Consider the following 20,429-nt stretch of genomic DNA (forward strand, 5'->3'; position numbering starts at 1 on the left):
AATGGCCACAAGTTGGAAGAGTGTGTTTTAACTCCGACAAATCAAAGATGGCAAGTTCTAGAACGAGTTCTACCACCAATTAATTCCAGAGTGCGGAGTTTGAAAGAGAATTGAGAAGGTATCTTCTACCTACAGTGAGTTCAGCCAGAGCATAACAGATCTGAGAGAGGCGTAATCTGCTAGGAGTGGGCTACATAAGGGCACTGTGTTAGCTGGTTCTGGAAGATTAGGAGTTTCTATTCTGACCATGAGGGGACACAAAGGTACATCTATAGTGGAGAATAAAGGAGTGAAGGTCAGAACTAGAAAGTTTGAAGTGCTCTTGGCACTCGTGCACCATATTGATTGTGCCATCAAAATGCCATGTCTGTTACGTGTAAGAAGAAAACTTCTGTATGATACTGAAGAATTGTACTCAAAAGTATATTTCCTGCTATCGATTTACAGTTCAATTTAAGAAATTCCAGTAATGATTTTTCTTTTTATCTTCTTCAGACTCTGGTCTCCCTGATTTACTCATATTTTCAAGGTTCCCCATACCATCAAACTACTTTGTGGCCTGAATAGGTGTCGACTAGTGATGAGCGAGTGTACTCGTTGCTCGGGTTTTCCAGAGCACGCTCAGGTGTACAGTGTTCATTTTAGGACATGGTCACATATCAAAGTCAAACATCATAAATACTCTGTCTGATGCCTGACACATTCAAGCATCAGAATCGGAAGGTTACTAGATTCCCTCCATACAGTATGTGAATGGTTCTTCTCGTAAAATTAGTACCTGGTATCACTTGAGCTTGTGGTGCAATGGTAAGGCTGACTGCGGTGGTCTCTAGACTTGGGCTGCTTTCACACATCAGGTTTTTGCCATCAGGCACAATCCGGCGAGTTTTGAAAAAAACGGATCTTTTTTTTTCCGCCGGATCGTTTTTTTTTTCTTTTCTGCTGGATCCTGAGGAAAAAACGGTCCGGGAAAAGGAAAAGGATCCGTTTTTCCAAAACTCGCCGGATTGTGCCTGACGTCAAAAACTTGATGTGTGAAAGCCACCTAAGTCTAGAGACTACAGCTGTCAGCCTTACCATTGCACCACAAGCTCAAGTGATACCAGGTACTAATTTTATGAGATGAACCATTCACATACTGTATGGAGGGAATCTAAATAACCTTCTGATTCTGATGTTTGAATGTTTCATCAGACTCTCGAGTATCAGGGTCCGGGTCGGGTGTCAGAGTATTAATGATGTTTGACTTTGATATGTGACCATGTCCTAAAATGAACACTATACGGGTGGTCTCCAAGTATTTGTTAGTGTTCGGAGATTTTCATCACAGCAGCTACTACCCAGCCTAAGTACATGTGGGGGTTGCCTGGTTGCTAGGGAATCCCCACATGTGTTCAAGCTGTCTAGTAGCTGCAAATCATGCTGCTGAGGTGATGAAAACAATCTCCGAGCAGTTACAAATACTCGGAGACCACCCGAGCATGCTCGGGGAAAACCCGAGCAACGCGTACACTTGCTCATCACTAGTGTCGACCTCAAACTCCCAGATCACTCACTCACACTCGGGGTACTGTAACAGGATGCTTTAGGACCACAGATGGTCCCTTACACAAATGCAAAGAGAGTCTGAGGTCATCTTTGAAACCAAGATTCCAGTGCTACAGTGCTAACCACTGAGCCACTTAGCTGGTATAAGTAATGATCCATCTGTAATAAACACATCAGTAACGCTCCACTCTATTTTCCCACTTCTGACCTTACATAAAATATTTCCTGTGTCGAACAAATCATTAGTGCTGTGTCAAAATCGACCTGACAGTGCCGTAAACGATAAGACTTGTGCATAGTATTTGAATTAAAGTTTTTGTTTTGTTTTTTTTAATTTTTTTTTTTTAAGGTGGATCGTATGTCGTTTCCTTGCGGATGCTCCAAAGAAGGATGCAGTAATACAGCAGGGCGAATCGAATTTAACCCTATCCGCGTACGGACACATTTCTTGCACACAATCATGAAACTTGAGTTGGAGAAAAACCGTGAGCAGCAGGTGTCTGCAGCAAATGGCTGTCACGGTGGTGACGTTGGCGCAATTGCCACTTCTATGGTCCAGACCGGCCATCCTGTAGAATACTCTATTGCTGAGAATTTTGAAATTGAAACAAATCCCCAATCTGCAATGATGCACTTTCAGAATTCCGAGCACCTGGACTGCAGTGGGGGAGAGGAGGAAGATGATGGGAGTAGTTACTGTAGCGGAGTAACTGACTCTAGCACGCAAAGTTTAGCTCAGAGCGATTCAGATGATGACGAGGATGATGAAGGTGAAGACGACGATGAGGACGAAGAGGATGAAGAAGACGATGGTGACAAATCGGATGACTTTAATGAAGTATCTCATGACGACAATCTGTCCGTACCTTCAGTTCTCTGCTATTCAGATGCCAATTCAATGCATGATAACCATATAAAAAATTCTCAATATTACGCCAACACCTCACCAATGTACTACCAAATAGATAACCATAATTCCTGTGCCATGAATCAAATGACCGAAGCCTATACGGAAGCAGATACGGTAAAAAATGGGGCTGCAAGTTTGGTGCCTTACAACATGAGACCTGAGCAGTTTGTGGACTATTCAAGGCAATCTGGTGAAGGCTACACCAATTCTAATTACCCCGTAACAAGTCCATCGGTGATCGTCTGCTGCGCTACCGCAGAAAATGACAACAATGGTCATTGCAATACTTTGTATGCAGAACATCGGTCAAGTCTCCCTCCGGTAGGGTTTCGGTCATATCTAAAGAGTTCCTCGACCGATGGATATGTATCAAACTTAAATGGTGGTGGCCACCATGTTCCGGAACTTCTGAATGAAAATACCATATCTGAGACCAGCAAACTTCATGAGGATTGCATGAAGGCCCCGGTGGTGGAGACTGTACCAGTTTAACGAGGCATATCTGACAAATCAATCATTGGGATTTATTGATTGAAAAAATCAGTTTTTAACTACAGACCATGTAGAGATGAACATACTATTTTATTTTTTTTCTTCTTCTTAGTCCTAATTTATGGTTCACTTTTTACGTCATCATGACCATGGCACTGCACAACAACACTGTTTACCAATGCTTAAAAGTATTTAAAGCTTTGTTAATTAGGAAATGTTAATTTAAATATGTTAACCATTATATATTTCATGGAGGCCTTCTATGGTAAAGGCCAACTAGATCCAATATTTGTATATTTAACGGGTCAGTGCAAGATTAATCTGATTCTTAATGGGGGGCGGGGACATCGCCCCTTTGGTTTTTTGCGGCTGTGGTTGGACTTTAACTCCCCTCCCCATAATTGCTTTTTTGAGTCTTTTTTTTTTTTTTGTCCAGCTACAAGAAGCCTGTGATGAGTATTTATTTATACTCCAAGGCCTATATAACAAAAAAAAAAATACTTTGTGATTTTTGTGATTAAAATATAGTTGTGATTTTTATTTATGAAATCTCTACGTATGATTATAGGTGGCCACTCCATTTGTTATTTATATGGACATGTTTTAACCAAGAAGAGGATGGTTAAGAGATTGCAATATATTGTACCCTCAAAATAATTGGGATTCTAGGGTACGACTAGTCAGGGTTAATATGGACAAGACGAATAACTGTCAGACAATCCTGGAAATATTGTTTTCTTACATGATTTGTCTTTAATGCTGTAAATTTACTGTATCTGGGTCACTTTTAAACAACCATGTCCTTGATGGCATAGGCCATACGTTAAGGTGGTTACTGAGACTTTTTAATATTGATAACTTTTTTCCACGCAAAGGTTATAACTCTGATTGGTGGGGTACCAGCTCCCTGCAGCCCTGTGATTGGCTGATTGAAGCGGGCACAGCGCTGTACGATGTGTTGTGGCCATGACAAGTACTGTAGCTCTCCCATTCACTCGAATTAATCAGGTCATTAATAGAAAAGTTCAGGAAAACCTCTTTTAAAATATGGCAAATGCATCGGTAACCTCCAAGTCTCGAATTATTATTATTATATATTTTTTTTAAATTCATCCTCACAAGGAAAGGGTTGGGGTCTTCTGCTGCCATTTATCAAATTATGCTACATACACATTTTGCCTATTTTTGTTTTTTCTTCCAACCCCCCCAAAAAATATTTTCACTTTGCATATTTTCCACTATACCCTCAAATAACATTCAATTTAAACTCCTCAATAGATATTAGCAAGCAATGCCAGACTGCGATTATAGGGCCAGCTCCAGTCTTTCTAGCCAAACTGCAAGTAAAGCGGCGGGCATTCGATACTACGTAGCCCAAATACAGTTCTACGGGACACCTCCGGATATATGGTCAAACTGATAAAGGGCGAGCCCCACAGTACATTACCAGATGCATGTTTCGGTGGTTTTGATCGATTTTTCGTTACTATTATGCCACAGTTTGGTTTTATGGAGGTTAGGCCAGACTAAACAGACATGGTAGCAACTCCACTAATTTTAGATTTGAGTCTGTTGGTCAGAGAGGAAGAGTCCTAACAAATATCAATTTGCAAATGTATGTAAACTTCAGACTAAGATCTACTAGAAAAAGAAATGCTGTGCAAAATGCACAAAACGGTGCTCCATAGCTGATTAGTGTGATGACATAGTACATTAAGCCAACGTGACAAATATTATGGAAGTTGCATTTTTACGGGTGTTAAGCACATTAACCTGTTACATACTGATGCACTTTATTTTTATAGTGGTCAATATGATCGGAGAAAGTTGTAACTTGCTTCCATTGCCATCAAACCTGTACCAATGCTGATAAAACATTTGGGTTGTAAGTTATGCTAGTAGTTTTCAAACTGTGAGGTGATCCCCATTATTGGAGAAGTTAGGAAGTTTGACTGATAGGATCGTGTATAATTCTGATTTTGCAAAATGGTTGACTGACCAGACTGAGAGAAAAACAAACAAAAGCATACATTTAATTTTTACATCTCGGCAAGGACTCTGAGTACCCAGACCAAAGTGTAAATAAGTTCTAGCTGTTGGGGTACTAGCCACAAAAGCTTGAGTTCAAGGATGTAGGTAAAGGAGGTGCAGAGCGAGAAGTTCCATCCTGGACTTGGCTCCTAAAGGAGCACGAGGGCCGCTCTCCCACGTAAGAGACCAGTATTTAAAAATGGGCACATTTTTGGTGGAAGCAATGTTTGATTTCATATCGGGACCTTTGAACTTAAAGATATCACTGAGTAGCCATATACATAACCATATGAAGACCTTGTATTGCTTAACCGATATCGCGAAGGCTGGAGTCTTCCTGATATAACTGACATATGACACTGGATGGCCATACTGTGGTATACATCAGTAAATGAATACAAATGGGTGAAAAAGTATACCATACATAGAGTTCTTTATTTTTGGGGGTCATTTGCTTACTTTATAGAAAAGCACAGGGTACTCGTTGACGTATGCCATGTGATTGGGACCTATGGCTACATTTGGTGTATGTACCAGGAACTTTTTCAAAACTCTACAATCATGACCTTTTAAAAGCACCTTAAGCGTGTGTGCACACCTTGTCCTTTTCAGGTGCATTCCGTGAGGAAGCCGCCTGAAAAAGACGTTGCATGCATATAGCCTTTGAGTGTTTGGGTTTTGTTTGTTTTTTTGAGTGGATCGTCTCAAAAATCCTTCCATGTGAATACATACACTAAAATAGGTGATTATTATTATGCATTTTTATAGCGCCATTTATTCCATGGCGCTTTACATGTGAATACAGGGCAGATATAGACAAGTACATTAAACATGAGCAGATAACAAGGCACACGAGTACATAAGGACGGAGGACCCTGCCCGCGAGGGCTCACAGTCTGCAGGACATCCATAACTACTAGAAACATTATTCATTTTACATTTGTGGAGATGCACCCTACCATTACAGGAACGTTGCAAGTATCTGCAAGTCTGAGCTTACTACAGTTCTTTCTCACTGATTTTATATGGAAGATACAGTGCACCTTAGTAAAAAATGGGGGTGTAAATATGGCCATAGCTGGACCTTGCAGGGCTGTATTACACCTATGTGTGCAAGCCATGAGATGTTTTTTTTTTCCTTCAGATGAGTCTTATTGTGATGGTTAAAACAATTTTCCAAAACTAGAATCAAAACCAAAAAGCATGAGCAATAGAGGAAAACCCCAAATCTTTTGTTCCCCCACAGTAGTGATGACAGAGTGAAAAGTAGGATAAGGCACTAAAACCATGGACTGATCTATATGACCAATCCAAAATACTGATGGGAGAGCAGAGTGCAATAGGGTCATGTTTTCAGGATTTCCTTAGTATTGCTCAAGTAGTGGAAGTATCATTAAGGCATCAGGAATTGTCTCACCTGTGCAACACTATGGAAATCCTGAAAACATGACCCGTGGGGTCCGTGAGGACTGGAGTTTGGGAAACACTGCTTTAAAGGGACAACCTCATCAGAGACAGCCCATCTACGCATCGAGGGTAATTCTCCAAAATGAACAGACAAAATATTCAATCCCTTAATATCTTCAGCGGTGGGGGGGAGCTGATATGAGGATCAGCTCGGTATAAATAGAAGATCCATTCCAGGAGTAAGTTGCAAGAAAAAAAAGATGTCATGTTCTTTATTCACGCGTGTCCAGACAAACAAACATGGCTAACCATTCTATCAGGAGAGCGAGTTGGCGCCAGCTCCCTCCCATGCTGGAATTGTTAGCTGTGGACATGCTTGCTGGTCGTGTGTGTCTAAAGAAGATGGTAACGATGGCGAGCACCAGTGCTTCCCCTTTTTTTTTTTTTTTTTTTGTCTCACAATATATTTATTCTCAATAATGTTTGTGGTCTTCAAACTCCTGCAAAAATTATCTCAAAGGAAATGGAGCTGCCCTACACACAACCTTTGGATAGGCTTGCCATTGGTTTTGGAAGAAAGGGCCATGTTTTTCAGATCCTTGACATCTCTTCAATAAAAACAAATCTAGGTCCTCTTTGAGTGGTCACCGCCATTTGACTGCTGACCTCATCCCATCAAATGCAAATATTTGGAGAACATACATTAAACATGTGACGCAAGATGCAAATTGTGAACTCCCAATAGACTTCCATGGCCGTAACAATTGGGAAAACATTTCCCATAAATTATATTTTTGAGATCCTTAACAGAAAGCTGAAATGAAATATTTATAGAGCGAGACAGGACACCAAATCCCAAATAATGACCCATCACTTCCCTATCAAATGAGTTCCGTTTTTACCTGGTTCCCCATTTAGTCCATGTTTTGCTACCATAAGGATCCAGGGACCTTCTCTTTATCTTTGTCACCTCTCTCTCTTTTATTTGCTTCTACAAGATGTCTACAGCAGAACCGTGACAATTTTGAGAGCCATTAAAATGCAGAGACGAACGAATTTAATCATCATTTTCAAAATGGGCACTTAACGCGTTTTACGTTACCTCAAATTTCCTTTTGACTTCAAAGACTTTTTTTTTTCTTTTTAAGATTTGACAAGCAAATTGCAGCTTGTATTATGTTTCCCGAGGGAATTTACATTTTTAATGCAATACACCTCCTTTATCTGTTGAGTATTTTGCTGTCTTTCTATTGATATGAAGTATATGTTATGTACATGTTGATTTGAAACTGTAGATTTGCCTTGCTGTTAAAATGACTGCATCTGCTCTTTTATACTATGTCAAATGAACATTTTTGGTTTTTTTTTTTTTTATCTTTTTTTTTTTTGGGGGGGGGGGGGAAGGTGGGGTAAATAAGAGTGAAAGATGGACAGTTGATTTTCAAAGACTAATAATGTTATTGAAATATATGATGCATTATAAAACATGATACAAACCTTAAGATAAAATAATGGTTTTCGGAAATAAGATTCAACTTCGAACTTTGTTGGTGTCATTTTGTTAATTATTATAATTTTTTACTTTTTTTTTCTGTTTTTCTCCTTGGATGATGGGCTGTGTGATGCAATTGGGAGAAATGGTGATCAGGCATAATTGCCAATGTTCCTGAAATATATGGGAAGTTTCCCACCTCCCCCCCCGAAAAAAAAATCCTCATGGACCTGTAGACTTAGCAAGTCCCTAGGGTGGTGCCCAAACCTCTCGCGGGGCAACGTTCCCTAATGCTTTTCTTCCATTCAGAAGACCGGAACATGGAATGGATAGGCAGGGGAAGTGACCAGAAAGGGGGCATTTATGAAAAGAAATCTGACTGCGCAAAGCAAACCCAGAAAACCTTACAAAAAGATGGTAAACATGCCATGAGGTCATATGCTTAACAATTGTGACTCTACAATGGGTGACTTCAAGAAGCAAGAGCCACTCATGTCCTTGGATGTTTGGGTGAGACACAAAGTGGACGGTCCCACTATTCTATTTCTCCCCCTTGGTATCCATTAACTTCTCCAGTAAAGGCACCATTAAACGTATTTCCTCATTTACTACTCACAGTACCGCCTGAATAGTTATTTATGATTTCCTGTGTTCAATATTTTCCCCAAAATATTTGTTGTAATACAGCTGAAACCTCAGGATTACATTTGCAGAAAACAATAAATAAAAAAATTCCAAAGTTCATTAAATTTAACATTTACTAGAGTAAAGAAAATGTAAGTTCATAATCAAGAAGAAACAACAATACTAATGTTTTTACTCGGGAAGAGTTCAGAAATCAATATTTTGAGGAATAACCATGATTTTTAATCACAGCTTTCATGCGTCTTGGCAGCTTTCCACCAGTCTTTCACACCGCTCCTGGCACAAAATTGTAAGCAGTTCTTTGTTTGATGGCTTGTGACTATCCATCATCCTCTTGATTACATTCCAGAGGTTTTCAATGGGGTTCAGGTCTGGAGATTGGGCAGCCCATGACAGGGTTTTTTGATGTGGTGGTCTCTTAATTTTTCCAGAGCTGTGTATATTATATTCATAGTGTGACTATTTTAAGACGTTGCTTTAAAGATGAAATGTGATTCGTATTAAATTCTTCGATTCAGTTGGCAGGATAGGGTCAGGGTGAGCATGAAAAAAACAAAATATATTTATACGTACAATAGTTTGCTACGTTCAAATTGGGTAGAAAAAGGAGGACTGCACAATTAAGAACGCAACCCAACAGTGACCCATACGGTAGAAACAACGGAAAAACTGACAGATCCTCTCTAAGAGCAGTCTCACACGTCCAGATAATTCCGGTACCGGAGAAATCTGTACAGGAGTTATCCGTGTGCTCACGTGGCACATCAGTGTGGCACACGTGCGGCAGCCATGTGCCGACTGAGGACCACACGGACCGTGCAGGAGACAGTGCTACAGTTAAGCGCTGTCCCCTGCGTGTGGTGCTGAAGCCGGCATTAATTCCTTCTCCCCAGCAGCGTTCGCTGGAGAGAAGGAATGAAAAATCATTTTAAAAAAAAAACATTTATTTGTGTAAAAAAAAAAAAAAATTTTGGGGTCACCTCCCATCTCCCGTGCGCCCGCCCGCTTGCCAACAAATACTCACCCAGCTCCTGCGATGTATGCTCTCAGCGCTGGCAGCAGGTCCTGCGTGAGCGGTCACGTGGTACCGCTCATTACAGTGAGGAATATGCGCATAACAAAATTGGGGGAGCCAAAATTATAAACATTTTATAAAATGTTTGTTTTTCACCTTACGGTTGATAGCATAACCATTTTTGTACTGCAGATATGTGAATTATATGTGACACTTTTTTTAATTTAATTCATCTTTTAATTTATAATTGAGACATACACATTTACCTTTTGTCAAGCATGATGTTTTATAGCAGCATTCGGAGCTGCATAACATGAATATTTCCAAAATTTGTCTGCAATTTTGGCCACCAGTGTAGACCAGGTGGATGCTGGAAATGCACAATTTTATAAGGTTCCAGACTGTCATGACAGAACCATAAATGCAGCCCGTGTAAGGTCTGGATGAGAAAAACCGTATTTTTCAGACTATAAGACACACTACAAATTTTCAGAAGGAAAATAGGGAAAAAAAGTGTGTCAAATGGGGGTCCGTCTTCCAGTCCGAATTCAGCTTACTGGGAGGGGTTTCCGCACTGGTGGAGAAGTAGTCACAGTGGTTGTTCAGTGGTCCAGGATGGTGTGGTGGCCTCCAGGAAATCCCATCCCAGGCTGGTGCAGTGGTGATGCTGCTCTGTGGGGCTGTGTTGGTGTCGGGGCTCTGTGCTGGGGCAGCAGTGGCTCTCTGTGCTGTGTGGGGGGCTCCTCCAGCATTTCGTCAAAGCCCGGAAGCCCTCGCTGCTCCGACGCTGTGGCCATGTTTCCGGAGGCCTCCATGTCGCAGCAACAGAGCTGCGGTGGCTTCCGGGCTTTAACGAAATTCTGGCAGAGCTCCCCACGCAGCACAGATCCCCGGCACCACAGAGCACAGATACAGCCGCACCAGCTCCATCGGGACCTCCACCACCGGGGACCGCCGCCAGGATATGTAAGTATAAAAAAATTTTGGGGGAAAAAATGCATCTTGTGGTCCGAAAAATACGGAAATTTAATATATACAAATTAATATGCAAGGGCAATGGAAGTATCCTGCGCCTGCTGGAAATATGACAATCTACAGTCTGATATAAAGTGAAGGCTAAGTTCACACTGGGTGTTTTTGCTGTGCTTTGTTTTTTATGCAAATTTTCATTGCATTTGACAGTACCAGCTATATCTGAGATTTCAGAAGTTTCATGCACACACATTGGTTTTTTTTGCCATCAGCATTTTGTGCTTTGCTTTTTGGGCATAGAGCATGTCACTTCTTTCAGTGTTTTTTCAGCATTTTTCAATGTGTTTCAGACCATATGATGTGTGGTTGTCCTGAAGGAGTCGTGTGACTCTGAAATGCGTTGACTATAAACATCACATGTAGTTGTCCTCTGAGTCGGTGTCGGTTGGCAACAAGCCATCACTTTATATCTGATCCTGGACTATCCTGTTTCCAGCAAGCGCAGGATACTTCCATTGCCCTGGCATATTAATTTTTATATAAACCTTTTGGAAGGTGCAGCATCTGGAACATGAGCTTTTCAGTGGTTGTGTCTTGTACAGCCCTAGTGAGCACTTATACCTTTATTCTTTGCTTGTTATTCTTGGATAAGACCCTATTGCGCTCATTACATTTTACCTAGAACAAAGGTTGGGAGGGGTTGCAACTTTTAAAAAATGGCTTCCTTTTTTTGTGCTAGAATCCAAGCCTGTATTTTGCATTGGATCCAAGGGCTAACGTTTCTCCTTGCGGAGAATATGTCAAGGTGAGGAGACTTTTAAGCCTTGCAATGTTTCTCTGGAAAATATGCAAATTGGAACTTCCAATAAGTGGCACTACAGTAATAGTCCCCTTCCTCTCTGAAGAGACAATTTACACTTTGCACATCACACCCATTTATATGCCTCTTCTTCAAGTTTAATATCAAAGTATCAAACCAAAAATTAAAGGCATATCCCTCTTTCTTCAAATAATATAGTAGATGGTACCTGCAGTCATATGTAACACAACAAATAAAGTGATTACTCCGTGTACTGATAAAGTAGTAGAAAGCGTATCTGAGTATCCTAACCATGTTTACAACTCCAGTGTTGCGCTTTAATAGTGGATATAAGGGAACCCAAGCAGATGACCATGGAGTGACTGAGAAAAAAAAATCCCTATATACAGACCAAGACCGATATTACCGCCATACAGTGACAAGTATATTCGGTAGGACTGTGACTTTCAGGTGAAGTTCATTCATTCACTTTTCCCGTCTTTACCATCCGGTTCAGACCTCCACGACAACTTCTCCAGCCTCGACTCCTCTGCAAAGCTTACAATAAACACATTTGATTTCCACATTTCTGTCTATTACCAGGATGCACAAACTTCTCAACGTACAGATGCCCTAATTCTCGGCCGCCGCTTATAGTCGGTGCCCTAAAAATGTAATTGTGCCCACATTTTGCCCCTTAGAAATAATGCCTCTTTCATTATAGCACCCTGTGTGCCCATATAATGTAATAATGCCGCCAAATATTGGACCCCTGAAATGTCCCCTAAGTGTCACTCTAGTATGATGGCCCAACATGATTTGTTGCCCCTGCAGTCCCCCACACAAAGTATGATGTCCTCACATCCCCCCACACAGTATGATGTCCCTACAGAAATAACAAGTAATCTTTTGGATATAATTACAGTACCTATTATGTATCTAGAGAATAAAAACATTCCAGACTTACACACAGACTGTAAAAATAATAAAATGGACATTACATGTATAAGCTGTGAAATATCTGAATATCTAATCCTTCATTGGGATAGTAACAAGTTAAATAGAATGGATAGAAAAAAAAAAAAAAAAAAACAATAGATGTAAACCGCCTCTTAAAGTATTTGAATAGATTTAGTCTGAGCGCCCTCTGGTGGTCAACACATATTTAAATCCATTATTGTATGGAAAAAAAAAACAAAATCCTGACCATGTATCCTTCAAACTTGGTCTATAGGGTGTAGATTTCAAATTTATTTGTAATTCTAAAAACAATAATACATTAATTACATTTTTTTAAATACAAAAATTAATTTAAAACGTTTCAAATTTCATAGAAAACTAATTTTACTTAAAGTGGAGTTGTTTAGTACATACGTTACATATCCATTTGAGATTTGAGCAGCCTGAATTTATGGCCACGTCCATAAATCTGGAGGTTTCAGATTACGTTTTCCAACAGCCCTTGCTCAACAGGTCAGTATCTGCATAGATCTGGTCATATGTATTGTGGGATGTGGAATCTTTAAAATAAGAAATAAATATTTTTTTTTTTTTGTGAGAACATGTGAGTGATTGTATGGGGCTCTCGGGCACCTCCTATGGTTGCACTGCGCACAGCACTCATGATGCCAAACATTGTCCTTAAAGGAATCTGTCAGCACAAACTGACTGTTCAAACCAACCACAGGTGCTCGGTGCACCCATGCCGTGGCCGCGCAGTTCAATGCCCCTTCCCACATATTTCTTTTCCATTTTTCTCTGTCTTCCACTTTCTTGATTTACAGTTGTGGCTTTGAACGAGTCAGATGTGGGCTTAGATAAAAAAAATAAATCTAACTCCTTTACGTCATGTGCTGTATATGTACGGTGCTGCGGGAGCGGTGTTCCTGCAAACCACAATACATATACTTCTCAACAATTGCGCGGGTCCACACTGAGCACAGCCGCGATCAAATACGGGTGTCTGCGCTATATGAGAGCTGACACCCTGCAGCAAAGCCCACGTTCAGTATTAGAACCGATTGCAGGTGTTTAACCACTCTGATACTGCTGTCGATAGTGGTAGCGACATCGATGGGCATCGCAAAGGGAGGGAGCTACCTCTCTGCTCCCATGGGCACAGCATGATTGTGATCGCATTGTGTCGATGGTCTCCATGGTGACCCTGGGCTAAAAGATGGCAGCGGGGTCACCCAAGGACAGCGGCCTCTAAGCTCCAGCAGGAGCTGACATGCCTCCTCCCTGCCTGCGATGTACAGATCTAATACCCTGCAATACAAAAGCATTGCAGAGTACTAGATCAGTGATCAGGACAGGAAAAGTTGATGCCTCATTCTGGGACAATGTGAAAAAAAAGTGTTATTAAAAATTGCAAAAAAAAAAAAAAAAAAATATTAATCCAATAAATTAAAGTAAGTAAATACATAAATAAAACAGAAAAGTACAAATATTTGGTGTAACAACATCCAGAAAGAACCTACCTATAATACTGTTAACCCACTGGTTAACCCCTCCAGTGAACACTGAATAAAAAAAAAGAGCCAAAAAACTGTTTTATCTTGTGACTGAACAAAAAGTGGAATAAAACACAATCAAAAAGACGAATGTAAATAAAAATGCTCTCTGAAAACATCATACCACACGCGGCATAAAAGAAATCCTGAATTGCTGGTTTTTGTTCATTCTGCCTCCCAAAAACTGGAATGGAAAGCGATCAAAAAATGTCATGTGCCCAAAAATGGTACCAATAAAAACATCAACTCATCCCACATAAACCCAAGCCCTCACGTGACTTTGTCAGCTGAAATATTGAAAAATTATAGTTCTCAAAATATGAGGATGCAAAAACTAGTTTTTGCAATAAAAAGCGTCTTTTAGTGTGTGACACCAGACAAACATAAAAACCCAATAAAAATCTGGTATTGCTGTAATCGTACTGACCCGAAGAATTATGTTGCCTAATCACTTATTCCGCAAGAGGAACAGCATAAAAAATAAATAAAACCAATTCTTCACCTGCTCTTGAATTGTTCATTCTGCCTCCCAAAGGTCGTGGTAAGGCATGGCGTACATTAATCCTGAGCTCTGCACTGAGTGCCTACACCGGGGTTTCCATGTAAATCTCTGAAATATGTGGTTGAGATGGAACCCCCGGCGGAAGATTCCCTATAATGAGGCAGATGGAGGCACTGTGGACAGCGTCTGACCTGCGATCCGGCAGTGTCTGCCCTTTTAGGCATCCATAAAAGTGCTGTTGGCAGTAACTCTGCTGCCTCATTATAGTAAGTGGCTTCTAGGGCGTTTCATCTGAATCACGTCAATTGGAGGTTTAGATGGAAACCCCGATATAAGCGCTCAGCATAGAGGATAAATTTGGTCCCAAACATTATGTAAAATGTTCCCAATGAACTCAATCCACAAAAAAAAAAAAAAAAGCAAGTCCCCGCTCAGGTCCATCATCTGTTATTGGAAATACAGGGGGCTTCCACATTACTGGCAGTACGAACGTCCTGGAAAAACACTATGGCTCCTTGTTCCCCCCCCCCAAAAAGAAATTTAGCAAATTCTGTGCTCCCAGATCCAAATGCCTCCCTACCTTCTGAGCCTCAGTGTGCCTAAACCACATTTAGCATCCACATCTTTGCCATTTCTGCCGCGATGACAGCCCACCTAATATACAGGTCCATGTCTCCAGAAGGACGAGCTGGGCACTCACACATGATGGTGACTACAACGCAATGGGCACTACAATGTCAGTTTGCAATTTTCACTCAGCATCATCCACCACTGCTTGTTTCTGAAAAACACCTATTGAGTCAATTTTTACTACACCTGTACATAAATTACCAAAAAGGTATAATTTCCAAAATGGGTTCACTTGAGGGGGGATTCTGCTCTTCTAGCACTTGGAGGTTCTGTGCATGGAGTCCACAAACTATTCTAGGAAAATCTGCGCTCCAATAGCGCTCTGTCCCTCCCGAGTCTCACTGTGTGGCTAAACAGTACTGTACAGCCACATGTTAGATATTTCTACATTCAGCAGAAATTGCGAGACCAATTTTAATGCCATTTTACCCATTTCCCAGTGTAAAAAAGTAAAACCTGGGGTTAAAGCTAAATTTTGGTGGTAAAAATGTAATTATTTTTACTTCCTTGCCCAATGGTATAAAATTCTAAGACACCTATGAAGTTAATGTGGTCACTGCACCCCTAGATGAATTCATTTAAAGGTGTAGTTTGTGAAATAGGGTCACTTATGGGGGGTTCTGTTGTTCTGGCACCTCAGGCGCTCTACCAATGTGACATGGCGCCCTCAACCCAGTCCAGCAAAATCTGAACTCCAATATGATGCTGCTTCCCTTCTGAACTTTGCATTGTGCATCAAAAGTAGTTTTCGACCACATATGGGCTATCTGTGTACTCTGAAGAGTACAACGCATTTTGGGTTCCATTTTCTCTTGCTATTCTTGTGAAAAGGAAAACAATTGGGGCTAAACCAACATTTTTGTGGGAAAAATCTTTTTTTTGTTTTCACACATCAACGTTGTAAAATTCTGGGAAGCAACTGTGGGTTCAAGGTACTCATCTAGATAAATTCCTTGAGGGGTCTACTTTCCAAAATGCCGTTGCTTGTGGGGGTTTCCACTATTTAGGCACATTAGAGGCTCTCCAAATGGGACATGACACTCGCAGAATGCAAAAGGAATAAAACTGGGAAGAAAAAAAGCGCAATAGGGTCTTATCCAATGACAATGAGGTGTCAAGCAAAAGGGGAGATACACTCGCCTTGCTGAGTTGCTTAATGGCAAAACATAAGCGACATGTAACAGCTGCTGCACAGATACCGGTTGAGAGGATGACCACAGGTATAAGGAAAACGACGGGAGGTATCAATCATGCGCTGCTGAGATAGAATCCTTAAAATCAAATCGTTTAATAGAACAGGTTCACAAGTCAACGCGTTACAAGGTCACGCCGGACCCCTTCATCAGGACACACCTGGTGAGACGGTATGGTATAGCTATCTTTTATACTGTGCTTCTTGAAAAGACCGCCAAACTGGGCACACGTCATGTCAACGATCAAATATGTCAGCAGGATGAACGCTGGTCTGGGATTATTGTTCGACATAGCTCATAGTATTCCCAAATTATCTTCAAATTACTAAATTATAATAATTATTTCTAACTTGTATCAACATTTACAAACTTTCAAAATGTTTGAAAATGGCAAAATATTCAAAATTTGCACAAAAATTTCAGATTTTTCACAAATTAACGTTAATTATTGATGAAATGTTACCACTATCATGAAGTACAATAAGTCATAAAAAAAAAAATTAGGAATCAGTGGGATCAGTTGAAGCGTTCCAGAGTTATTGCAACAAAAAGTGACACCGGTCAGAATTGTAAGAATTTGGCCTGGTGATGAAGGTGAAAGCCGGCTTGGGGGTGAAGGGGTTAATAGTACAGAAACGCTTTAATGAAACGGCTATGGTTTTTTTGTTTTGGTTTTTTAGGCTTCATATAGAAGCTTATAAAGAAAAAAAAAATGCACCAGAATTTTCATGAAATCACATTCACTGTTAATAGACATTTAAACGGTGTAACACGAATGTTGCATTGATTCTGCTGTATGTCGCTGTCCAAGCAAAGTGGATGTGATTTTCTCGAAAGCTACTGACCAATGTGCATTTAAAGATTATGTGCACACTAAAAAGAATGCATGTAAAAAAAAAATCTACATAAGTTTTTTCTTTCACAAATGCAGTAGCCAAGATTTTTCTGCACTACTGTATAAAGTAACACATTAAACAGGCTACATCAAATCTACACCAAAAACGCTTTTACAAAAGTAGAAACCTAAAACAACAAAGCAAATAGAACAGCAGTCTGTAATTATTTCACTTCAACAAAACAACCTATTTTTGTGGGAGCCACTGAAAACGTAACATTTAGTCATCTCCAACTTCTAATTTAAGCCGCTTTCTGTGTTTGGCGTTTGTTTTATTTTCAGGATTACAACAACATTGACATAGAAGAACCATGATTCCTAGTTTAGGGGGGGGGGGGGGGAGAGGAAATGACCAATTGCAAAAGTGGAAGAAACCACAAAACAACAGCTAAAATGTGTCTGGTTACTGTGAGAAAGACGTTGCATCAAACACGGCCGGATGGGAGGAAACTATCTATAATCACTGCCTGAGGTTCAAGTTAAAAATATGTGTAAAAAGTTCCAACAAAAAGTAATTGTTTTACAAAATCAGTCCAAAAAAAAAAGGGAAGGCGTTATACAGCCTGAAAAGTCTACCATTTTGCATTAGTGGAATAATATTGTAATTCAAACCTCCATCTTTACAACCTTTGGTCTACTATTTTAGTACAATATGAAGGTTTCATTTCTTGCACTTACAATACAAAATTTGTCAAATTTACAAATCTCCTACAGTTATGGGTTTACAGCTCCAAACAAAGGTCTAGCGAAGTTTGCCTAGTCTGATCCTGAAGTCATATTCCCTCTGTCGCATTATCCCAAGGTATTTGGTTCTAATCTTTTAACAGCTCTTAAAACAGACTTACATAAGAAAGCACAAATTTGACCATTTCTTATTCTAGTTGCTACTAACTCTCTATTAATTGCGAACTTTCAATCATTAAACATTTCTGTATTTACTAATATTTGCTTTTTTACGTTATTACCATATTTCAGGTGCCCACACGCTGTGCAGATTTGGGATTTTTCCCACAAAAATTTTTTTTTTAAAGTTTTCAGATGATTCGGATACTTATTAAAATGAAACATACTTGCCACTGGAATCCATTCGCTGCTCCATCGCAATTATCGTCGGCAATGGAAGAGATTATATCCTATTCCGACCTTCACTTACCAACCCCTGCAGCCAATTTAGTGGCCTCTGTGATCACGATGTCATTAATTTTGGCTCCAGTGGTATTTATTTACTTTATATTTTTAGTCTACATTTTTCATGAATAGAACAGACACTCATAGTCTAGGGTGCTGTTCACTTGTCTGCTTGTTTTGCCGACCAAGAGCAAAATGACCCTTAAAAAAAAAAAAAAGTCTACCGGTCAGTTAAAATCATGGGCAGCACACAGTTGGAAATCTTAATATTACAATGAGTAAAAGGAAAGTATATACCGTATATACTTGTGTATAACCCGAGTCTTTCAACACATTTTCTTGTGCTGAAAACGCCCCCCTCGGCTTATAAACGAGTCATTGTCACAGACAGACGGCGGGGGAGGGGGAGCGGCAGAGCAGTGGGTCACAGAGTCAGGATCCAGCGGCTACGGCAAAAGCCTGTGCCTGCTGCTAAAGAGAAATGAATATTCACTGCGCTGGCAGTCAATATTAATTTCTCTTATAGTGTGCACAATTACAGCCGCAGCCACCAGCTTCCTGCACACATCCTGCTTACCTTCCCTGCATGCCCTCGCTGCATCACATTCAGGTGCCAGCAGCTCTTCCGGCCGAGCTATCATGTGTCCCCAGCTCATTAGGGTAATGAATATTCACCTCTCTCCACTCCCATAGGTGTGGAGTGAATATTCATTACTTTAATGAGCAGGAACACATGATCGCTCTGCCGGAAGAGCTGCTGGCACGGTAGGAGATGCAGCAAGAGCGCACAGGGAAGGTAAGTAGGATGTGTGTTTTTTTTCATAGAAACCATGCATACAAGGACAGAGATCAGGAGCCATGCATACCAGGATAGAGATGAGGGGACAATGCATACCCGACTTATACTTGAGTTAATAAGTTTTCACAGTTTTTCATGGCAAAGCTAGGTTCCTCGGCATATACTCTGGTCGACTTATACCCATCCACCTCTCGTGTCTCCCCTTTTCCTCATAGTTTGTAAGCTTGCGAGCAGGGCCCTCATTCCTCCTGGTATCTGTTTTGAACTGTATTTCTGTTATGCTGTAATGTCTATTGTCTGTACAAGTCCTCTCTATAATTTGTAAAGCGCTGCGGAATATGTTGGCGCTATATAAATAAAAAATTATTATTATTTTATATTATTATACCCAAGTTTTTAAAGCAATTTTTTTTTTTTGCATACGATAAATACACTAATGAAACTTTAAATGATAAAAACTGATATTTTGTATTCATATAAGGGGAAAAAAGGCCTAAAGTGTTCCCCCCTTTTGTTCCCACTCAATCCCACAAAGCCAAAAGTGACCACAGAATACTAACAGAACAGGTACATCGCCAAGTGAGTCTTTGGATTAAGGATACAGACGTAACTTTTATAGTACACCATTCTTCTGTTTCTTTAGCAGAGGAGAAAGACACAGATTTTCCTGTGTAAATAACTTGTAGCTTTCGAAGGAAACAAAAAATGCAAAGTTCAAATTTGCTCAACCCAATCACTTAACATCTTGTAAGCGACTGCGGTTTTGACAAGTAGCTAACAAATAATCAGGAGGAAAACTGATCTTATCGTTATTCCAGCTCAGGGATTTATGTGAGTCTATCCTTAGTACCAGAAACCTAGCAAGTTCTATCCTCTGGAAAGAACTAGGTGAAGATTTTGTTGGCCATTTGTGTCTCTTCCATTAAAAAGTTTAATTCCTTCTTTGTCTTTGTTCTCAACAATCCAGTTATCTATAAATTTGGGCACAATTTTCTTCTTTTATGCCATCTGGAAATTCATCCAAACCAATACAACACTCAAATACTTTTGTAGAAGTTTCTCATTACTTGCTTTTTAACTTTCTTAGGGCCCAATTAGACAGACTGATAAGGGGTAATAAAGGAATAATAAATTAACAAATAGACTATCTATTGGTGTGTTGTGGCTGTTGAACAGCGGAGAAACATGCAGCCGCGGGGACTCAAACATATTTCTCGAGCACGCCGATGACACTCGGTTAGCACCTGAGTATGTTCGCTCATCACTTGTTGCTGGGTCATCTCCCATGCACAGCACACGGGGATGGATATCTTCTCTTCACTCTTTAGCACACAGAGACAAACAGTAACAGCATGGAGGACACTATATAGCAATACTAAGCTGTGTAGATGTGAATCCAGCTCTGAGGTAAGGTAAAAGACTTGTCAAAGTGTAGTATGATCTCTCTGTGTCAGCCTC

At 40.3% G+C, this 20,429-nt stretch overlaps 1 protein-coding gene across 3 annotated transcripts in view; it reads left to right on the forward strand.

The window, feature by feature from the left end:
• Positions 1–7,934, forward strand: part of CSRNP3 (cysteine and serine rich nuclear protein 3) — a 135,279-nt gene extending 127,345 nt beyond the window's left edge. For 2 of the 3 annotated variants that reach the window (XM_069733066.1, XM_069733067.1), the window contains one exon: positions 1,898–7,934. In XM_069733066.1, coding sequence (XP_069589167.1) covers positions 1,898–2,950 — 1,053 coding nt within the window. In that variant the 3' untranslated portion in view covers positions 2,951–7,934. The remainder of the gene's footprint in view (positions 1–1,897) is intronic. The other variant, XM_069733068.1, reaches the window with a different exon arrangement.
• Positions 7,935–20,429: the final 12,495 nt, after the last annotated feature.

The sequence above is a fragment of the Ranitomeya imitator genome, chromosome 7 (assembly GCF_032444005.1).
Source record: "Ranitomeya imitator isolate aRanImi1 chromosome 7, aRanImi1.pri, whole genome shotgun sequence".
Taxonomy (NCBI): domain Eukaryota; kingdom Metazoa; phylum Chordata; class Amphibia; order Anura; family Dendrobatidae; genus Ranitomeya; species Ranitomeya imitator.